Source organism: Silurus aristotelis, assembly GCF_946808225.1.
Source record: "Silurus aristotelis genome assembly, chromosome: 2".
NCBI classification, from domain to species: Eukaryota; Metazoa; Chordata; class Actinopteri; order Siluriformes; family Siluridae; genus Silurus; species Silurus aristotelis.
Window position 1 is genome coordinate 37649708 of NC_139575.1, and position 9585 is coordinate 37659292.

General features: G+C 38.6%; 1 protein-coding gene across 2 annotated transcripts in view; it reads right to left on the bottom strand.

The window, feature by feature from the left end:
* LOC310717496 (sphingosine kinase 1-like) overlaps nucleotides 1-3009 on the bottom strand; it is a 21089-nt gene extending 18080 nt beyond the window's left edge. For both annotated transcript variants that reach the window (XR_014530853.1, XM_083525630.1), the window contains exon 1: nucleotides 2451-3009. Coding sequence is in view for 1 of the 2 variants with exons in the window: in XM_083525630.1 (XP_083381756.1) it covers nucleotides 2451-2859 (409 nt within the window). In the remaining variant the exon portion in view is untranslated. The remainder of the gene's footprint in view (nucleotides 1-2450) is intronic.
* Nucleotides 3010-9585: the final 6576 nt, after the last annotated feature.

Here is a 9585-nt window from a genome sequence, read left to right on the forward strand (position 1 = left end):
TCGGAAATAAAACTGCTACTGTTACCTGGCTGACTGATTATTTTCCAGCAAGTCTCAGGGTTTTATTTCTCTCATACCAAAGCAAGTTTACTTTTCTTTATAAAAATTTCTATTATAACACTTCCATTAAAAGTTTATTATAAATTTCTGCACTACTAAAAAAGTAGTTTTAAATATTTTTGTTATTCTTTAAATTGTGGGGCGTTTTTGTATTTGTAATATTAATCCCTAACTTTGCTTTTGTTAAATTTTTTTATTTGCTTTTTTTTTTTTGTATTATTATTTTGCATTATTTATTTATTTATTTAAGCTATTTGTAAATCTGCCTTTAAATGTGCAAAAAAATTATTAATGTATTTTATAAATTCATGTAATTTAATGGATTAAATGTATAATAATAATTATTATTAATAAAATCAATATTATTCGTTATTTTCCTTTTTTTTCTTATTGTAAAACTAACAATATTATTATTTTTTTAATCAAATAAATTCAGTACTTTACTGAAACAACACTTCTGTGGGCAATAAAATGATAATGAATATTATCTGAGATGGTTCCACCCTTTGGATGTGTCCTACATAAGAACCAGTGTCCCTGAAAGTGAAACGTTGTGTCCTTCTGCTAATCTCGTAATAAAAAAGCTGAACACTGCGACGCTCTGTAACACAGATGAAGGCCGTGCGGTCGCAGCGAGCAGTTCATGCCGGATCTGTCTCAGAATGCCCACGGAAAGAGACGGATGCGAATAAGTAGAGATATTTTCATGGTATTTTTATCCTTTCTAACATTGTGGTGTCTCATACAGGAAACTCGAAGCCCGAAGATAAGACCACTCGCTGTTTTTTCCCCCAAACTGCTACACAGTGACACGCTCCTGTACAACCATAACGTATTAGAACCCTGATTCCACGATGAACTGCACTAAATTATTAGCAAATCTGTCCAATCATAATCGGGCCTAATGGTAATACCAGGTTACGTCTATGTTAGCTATGCGCTTCGTTATGAGCTAGCTAGCGAACGCACCGTGTTCATCCATTGAACAGTTTTAGGGTTCAATGTTCACATCGCGACAAAGTGTTTCTGAACATCACTCCTCCAACAACCTCAACCACGACCAAAATTAGAACAACTCTCCTTTTTTTTCCACACAGCAATTCAGCATGAGAAGAAAACCACAGAGCCATAATGTGGACGTGTCACAGTGACCTCACGCTGAGACCTGACAGCGTTGCGTCACTCGCGATGTGTCATGGAAGGGTTTGTAGAGCGAGGATATTTCTCAAGAAAAGAAAAGAGAAGAGACGACTTCTCAGTGTCCAACGAGCACTGCAACTGTAAAGGATAATATCTACAATATTTCAAACACTTGTGACCTCAGCGCTATCTGCCCTCTTCTACATACAGTGTAGCTTCCACTCGTTTTCAGTGTGATAACACGTTTTTTTCTCCATGTCAGATTGGAGCGCAGTGTGTAACGCAGGATTGATGACCTTTTTTACACACCTGCATGCAGACACTGAGCTCCACCTGCTTTCACTGTGGGCCACAAAACAGAGTTTCTGCACCACTGAACTCAGGAAAATTCCACGGTGTTGAGTTTTAACCTCTGCAGCGATGAAGATACTCTTACAGGGTAGAGTTTCTGGAACAATGCGCATCAGTGTGGCCCGACGTGTAACGAACTCTGAGGGTGAGTGAGTGGAGTCTACAGGTGCGAGGTAGAAAAATGGACTTCTGTTCGAGGAAAAAAACATCGGCAGGTTGTCCTAAGAAGAGTCTTCCTTTCTTATTAACGTGATAAATAACTGAGGCTTTCTTTTTTTCTGTTTCCATTCATCCACTTTCTTTCTTTTTTTTCTTTTTTTCTTTCTTTCTTTCTTTCTTTCTTTCTTTCTTTCTTTCTTTCTTTCTTTCTTTCTTTCTTTCTTTCCTTCTTTCACTTCTCTTTTTTTATTATTCTAGGTCACCATTTATTTTTATAATTCATTCTTTTCTTTCTTTCCTTTCATTCACTAAGACTTTTTTGTTCATTCATTCATTCATTCATTCATTCATTCATTCTATCTTTCTTTCTTTCTTTTTTTATTTCTTTCTTTCGTTTTCTTTCTTTCAACTTCTCATTTTATTTTATCATTCTATGTCAGAATTTATTTTTATAATAAATAAGTCTTTTTCAAGACTTTTTTGGTCATTCATTTATTCATTCATTCATCGTTCTTTCTTTCTTTTCTTTTTTCTTTCTTTCTTCAGTCCGTTTATTTCGTTAAACTTTTAAACTTTTCCATTTCTTCCTGTCCTTTTTTCGCTTTTTTTATGTTAAATAATTATTTATGTATATATATGTATGTAAAGATCTAGAACAGTATCATTTCTAAAATCATTCTAGACTCGGTGTAGATCACTAACATGTCCCTCAGGGGGGAGGGTCTGGTTCTGGAGCGCACCTGTCGGGAGTGAGGAGCCCTGCCGGATAGCTCGTGCCCATCTCTGCGCTTCCTCCAGGTTTGTCCGCGGGTCCGAGCTCCCTGTCACCCGGAAACGGAGCTCCACTCGGCAGCGCCTCTGAGCAGAACTCAGCCCGGCCCAGCGCCTCCTCACTGTGTAGAAGAACACTGCGAATCCCGCGCTCGTGTCCGCCCCGACCTCCGCTCCGTACGCGCAGCAGCCGATGCAGTCCTGGAGCTCCAGCACGGTCACCGCTCCCGGTTTCCGCCGCCCGTTGTCGACCTTCTGCACCGTCAGCTCCCTCTCCGTTAGGAGCAGCGTGTACCGGACCCGGGCTTCACATGTGAACTCACCCCGCATCGGGAGCGCGGCGGCCGCAGGGTCCCACTCCAGAGTCGCGCTGTCCATGCTGACGGACCCGATCGTCCCGTACAGCTCCACTTAGACTGTGTGTGTGTGTGTGTGTGTGTGTGTGTGGAGTTACAGATGAGTTTATTGTACTTTATTCTGCAGAGAGGAAAACTGAGACACCTAGTGGCCAAATGAAGCAACAGACTTTACACTTAAACACCACAACACCGCTATTCTCATTTCCATCATATATTTAATTTCTCATCATTCATTCATTCATTCATTCATTCATTCATTCATTCATTCATTCATTCATTCGTCAATTATATTTCAAGCTTTCTTTATTTTTTACATTTTGCATTTCTTTCTTTCTTTCTTTCTTTCTTTCTTTCTTTCTTTCTTTCTTTCTTCCTTTTCTTTATTTTTATTAAAAAAAAAAAAATTATTTCTTAAATACAAGATTTTGACCCTGTTATCAGCTCTGTCTTAAATTCCGAACAAACTCAGTTAATTTTTAACAAAATTTGAACTCTGGTCAAACAGAGAGCAGGACAGTAAGGCATAGACATACAGTCAGACAGACAGAAAAACAGACAGTCAGATAGACAGTGAGACAGACAGTCAGACAGTTAGACAGTAAGACATACAGTAAGACATACAGACAGACAGACAGACAGACAGACAGACAGACAGACAGACAGACAGGCAGACAGACAGTAAGATATACAGACAGACACACAGTAAGACATACAGTTAGTCAGACAGACAGATAGACAGATGGTAAGGCATACAGTAATACTGACATACAGACAGTAAGATATACAGTCAGACAGACAAACAGTATTTATACTGTAAGACAGACAGACAGTAAGATATACAGTTAGACAGACAGACATAAAGACAGACAGTAAAACAGACAGACATACAGTAAGATATACAGTAAGACAGACAGACAGACAGACAGACAGACAGACAGACAGACAGACAGACAGACAGTAAGATACAGACAGTAAGACAGTCAGACAGTAAGATATACAGTTAGACAGACAGACATATAAACAGACAGTAAGACAGACAGACAGTAAGATATACAGTCAGACAGACAGACAGACATAAACAGACAGTAAGACAGACAGAAGACATACAGTAAAATATACAGTAAGACAGACAGACAGACAGTAAGATATACAGTCAGACAGACAGACAGACAGTAAGATATAGTCAGACAGACAGACAGACAGACAGACAGACAGTAAGATATACAGTTAGACAGACAGACATACAGTAAGATATACAGTCAGACAGACAGTAAGATATAGTCAGACAGACAGACAGACAGACAGACAGTAAGATATACAGTTAGACAGACAGACATACAGTAAGATATACAGTAAGACAGACAGACAGTAAGATATACAGTCAGACAGATTGTCAGACAAACAGACAGACAGACGGTTAGAAAGGCATATGATGAACACGTTAAAATGACGAAATGTTTCAGTGAGACGTGTAAAGACGTGGTTATAATCCATCCTGAACAGGAAGTGGCTACAATTTTGTTATAAATATGGCACTAGCTCTTTTGAGAAGACCACAAGTATTTAAGTATAAAGTGTGTTTAAGCAGTTTCACATGTACCTCTGCATATTTGGTGTCCATCGGAGATGTCCTCTGAGACACACCCTGACACACAGCTGCACAAATGAAAGTCGACAGGATGTGTATGAAGACATACGATGCGCTCAGGTTTTTGTGTGTGTTTCAGGACAGTTGTTTCAGCAGCACATCAACGGCTAAAGAGTTGCGCATTGTTTGTGTGGAAACCTGCAGCGCATCATCCTACAGCTGCATCATCAATTCAGTGATTTTATTTCACTGCAGTTGTGTCACTGTTGACTTTCTGTCAGATTGAACTGGTCTTTGTCATCAACTAGATGTTCCGGTTGCAAGACTGCTGCTCGCTGGATGTTTTTTATTGTCTGCACCCTTCTGTGATCAGCTAATTAGATAATTACATGACAAGCAGGAGTGCAGCTTCCTGACCAAAGAGGAAGAAGACACTGAGACATGACACAGACCTCAGAATGATTCCACTCCCTAACTAAAGAAACCACAGGGTTATTTTTACAATTCCCACTTACAAGAAGTTACAAAAAGACCTGATGCAATACTATAGTGATGGAAAAATCCATCGATCTATCTATCTATCTATCTATCTATCTATCTATCTATCTATCTATCTATCTATCTATCTATCTATCTATCTATCTATCTATCTATCTATCTATCTATCTATCTATCCTTCTTCCTTGTGTTCTTCTAACACTCTGATGTGAAATGGAATGTGAAGTTGACACTGGATATAGCTGATATCTGATCATAACGATGTGTGTGTGTGTGTGTGTGTGTGTGTGTGTGTGTGTGTGTGTTTCCAACATCATGCTGAACTCCTGTCTGTATTACACTACATGATGTTTATACAGGAAAAGCCTCCAATCAGCACAGCACAGGAAGCGTGTGGATGTTTTAGATTGATGAAAGGAGGACTGTGGAATCTCGGCCACAGGAAATCACCAAAAATTGGAAACATCTACATCACCACTGGCCTCTCTGCCACATCACGGGCATTCCTGGGAGTCTGAAAGAGAGGAGGAGTGAACTAAATAAAATAAAGAAACAAAGGAAGAAAGAAAAGGATCATCATGGAGTAAACAGGAAAAAAGAAAAGAAAAAATATGCAATGAGGTAAACTGCGCCCCCTAGTGGCCAAATCAAGCAACGAACTTTACACACGAAAACCCTCTATTTTCATTTAAATGTAATTAACAGTGGCAGTAATCAGGGGCAGTAAAGTCTTCTCTCCTGAACACTATCAGAAGCACTGACCTACATTTACACCATAAATTCTAATATTTGTTCCATGAAATTGTAGAAATTTATTCCCAACAGTTTTTCCTCTTCATGTCGTAGAGTTGCACTGCTTCCAGTACGTGTATGTGGATGTTAGATTATTTTGTCCAATCAGATTTCAGACTCTATGTGCTGCCATGTCAATCTAATCTACCCAGAGCCTTCAAAATCAGAGCCTTTTTTTTTTTTTTTTTTTACCAAAGTCTCTTAAGAAATAGCTCTGTTTCTAGATTTCATATACTCTTTATGAGAATAGCGTCATCATTTTTCCGTCTTCTGATTGGTTGGTCAGAGGGAAACTGTTGCAGCCAAGTTCGACAGACAAAACACGTGTGTAGCTCTGCACACATTAATACATCTGAGGTAGACGCTCTGTCTGTCTGTCTGTCTGTCTGTCTGTCTGTCTTACACATTTCCTCGCAGATTCTACAGGCTTTCGGGTGTAGTTACTCGGGTTCTCCACTAGATGGCAGCAGCTGTTTTGAAATAAATCTGAAAGGGTTTGAACACTTTTCTGATGTTCAAGAACACCTTGTCCTGATGAAGCAAGGAAACATGAATTCTAGCTTCATAATCTTACCGAAGATACCAGAGAAACGACATCATACTGATTTATTAGACTTGGGATTACATTTTAATGGGAAGTGTTGGAGAAACAGGACTAAATCTCTAAATGAATGCTAATGATCAGCTTTATCTCCTCAGTCAGATCTAACAGATTCTGTACAACAACTTATAGATTTTACTTGTTTTGAATGTAACAAATCATTCAACCCTTTTCTACTTCCAGCTCGGATTAAGATGGAAAGAAAAAAAAGCCTGTAGGTGCAAATGACCTTCAGGTTCTTTAAAGGGTTCAGATTCCTCTTCCTCTCATTTATTTCTCTTGTCTTGTCTCATCATGTCATTGTGTCTCCTCATGTCTTCTCTCTTCAACTCAACGTCTCTCCTCTTATCTTTCTCTTCAGTGGTCTCTCTCACCCTTCAACATCTCTATTCTCATTGTTTCTTCTTACTTCAATTGTCTTTTCTCCTCGATTCACTTTTTATCTCATCTTTTGTAATTTCTCTTCTCGTTGTCTCTACTCTTCTGGTCTCGCCTGAACTCTTCTTACTGTGTTCTGGTCTGTCCTCTCCCAATCTTCGCTCTCTCTTTTTTTTATTTCTTCTTATTCTCTTTCGGGTCTATCCTCTACTAACCTCTCCTCACCCCTCTCCTTTTTTTTTCTCCCCTGGTATCTCCTCTCCTCCTTGTCTCCTCTCACTTTGTATCTCCTCTCCTCCTCCCTCCTCTTGTTACCTCTTCTCTCTCTTCTCATTGTCCCCTGGTCTATCTGTCCTTTATTCATCTGTTCTTCTTGTCTCTTCTTTCCTGCTCTCTCTTTATCTCTTGACTCTTTTCTTCTTTTCTCTCCTCTCCAGGTTTCTCCACATCTCCCTTTTCTTTCCTGGTCTCTCTCTCTCTCTCTCTCTCTTCTCTCTCTCTCTCTCTCTCTCTCTCTCTCTCTCTCTCTCTCTCTCTCTCTCTCTCTCTCTCTCTCTCTCTCTCTCTCTCTCGCTCTCTCTCTCTCTCTCTCCTTAATCTCTCCCCGAGCTGAATGTCTGATAAGCCCAGGATGTTTTTTTACGTCAGGTCCTGAGATCAGACTTCAGGTTTCAACACATAACTGGACATTTAATTACCTGCTCACGTCTTCACAAATGAAAAGCCACAGCTGAATTATTCACAACTGAATCACATGGTGTGGGGTGGAGAAGGAACAAGACGGATGAGGACGAAGAGACGGAGACAGAAGGAAAAACAAAGGATAGTGGACGATAGAGAGAGAGGATGTGTTATACTAATAATATAATGAGAGGAGGAGGAAGAAGGAGATAAAACATTTATGAATGCAATATTTTACCAACACAGAAACAGCGAGAAATTTAAAACACACACTTGTGAGGTGAGACTCATTAATCACCATGACGACAGAGAACAGGAAACACTGACCTTATAAGAAAAGTGAAGAGACAATTACTGAATTCATGGTCTACATAGAGCGAACATTTTCTGCACATTGTATAATAATTATTTCCCAGAACACATGTGGTTATTGAAATGTATTAAAAAAACGTTTCCTGTTGTGTGTGCAGGAAGTTACAGCTCTACCTCTGCCATGTTAATCTGTAATCTATGTGACTCTCAGGACACGCCTCGATCGCCATAGTGTTCCAATACGACATATTCATGAGAAACAGTTTAGGGACGTGAAAGCGATCAACGTATCAAATATGGGTCAAAGATATTTTGTCACTTTCTAAATAATAAAAGTATAACACATATACTGATAATTATATATAAATAAATATTTTTTTTTTACCAACGCAAATATATTAAAAAACTATGCATTGCGATACAAATGCCACCTTGTATCCGATGCACAAATCGATGTTTTACATCGTTAACTTTTTTGCGAATTTTACCATCGCTATTTAATATAAACCAGTTAATGAAGATGTTCTGTATATAGTTGATATATACAGTATTTAGCCTCAGTCTATATAATCTGTTTGTTCGTTAGCATGACATGCTTTCTGTGCCGCTCTCTCTGTCATTACTGCCCTGCTTTTCTGTGTCATTAAATTAGCTCGGTGCTCTGCAGGGCCTTGGGTTAGATGTGGAAGGCAACATCGCTAATGACCGGGCCTCTGCTTCACTCCACAACAAAACAAGGTTTTCATGGTGACATCCGAGAAGCTGAAATGTCGTCTTTTTTATCTGCCTGATTACAAGAGCACGCATCCCGAGTTTCCTGTCTATCAGCTGAAGCCCTGCTTTTGCTCTATCACTCCTAACAGCACTATCTGAGAGTACGAGGTGCTCTGGAGACCAACACCTGATACTTCGTGGAGCATGTTTCCTGTGATGGATCTGCCTTGGCTTTTCTCCGTCCATGTCCCAGATGGAATAAACGGAGGTAATCCAATCACATGGCAATATGGTAAACAACAACAGCGGGACAGAGGGAGGCAGACGTCGGATCATTTCTTCATTTAATCAGGCATCGTCTTATTGGCAGTGCACCGAACTCAGCCAGGGACAGGAGACGTCAACTAAACAAGTATACATTTTTTTTTACAAGTTTTACCTAAAAAAAAAATACCATCTGAATATTTAAATCTTTTTCCTGAATTAGCAATTAAATAAAATTTAGCAAACAGTTCGTTTTTGAAGAAGTAATAAATCATTTATACACTTCATAGTTTACATTCACTCAACAGAATTTATTCACCAGTTTACTTACACTGACTGAAAGCTAGCGTTTACTGGAACGTTTTATATGTTTTTACGCTTTTATTTGCTAGTTTCAATCTTTTAATCACTAGTTTCATTCACATCTCCACACTAGTTCTATTTAACAGATTCTAAAAAGTTTTGCTAGCGCTAACTAAAGTTTTGCTAGCTTTCTCTTGCGTGTTTTCCGCTAACATTTATTTGCTAATTTGTCTTATTTCATTCTAGATATTTATTGCTAGTTAGTTTGCTTTCTATCAACAAGGTTGCAGTCATTTGCATATTAACTTTGATAATTAATTTCAATTGATTTTTTTCTGGTTATTCACTTGTCAGCCTTCATTAGTTTGTCCAAAGTTTTTTTTGTTGTTGATTTTCTTTTACTAATTTACCCCTTTTTTTTTTTTTTTTTTTTTTTTTGCTACTTATTTATTTAAGTATTTGCTAGTTTTATTTCTCTAACAGGGTTACTTTTCTCTCATCAGTACACTTTTTTAAACTGTATAGCAGACATCTTTATGTCATTCAACAACATATCAAACCAACCATCAGTTCTCGCTTCACGTCAGTCTTTTATTTTCAAGACAAAGCGGAAA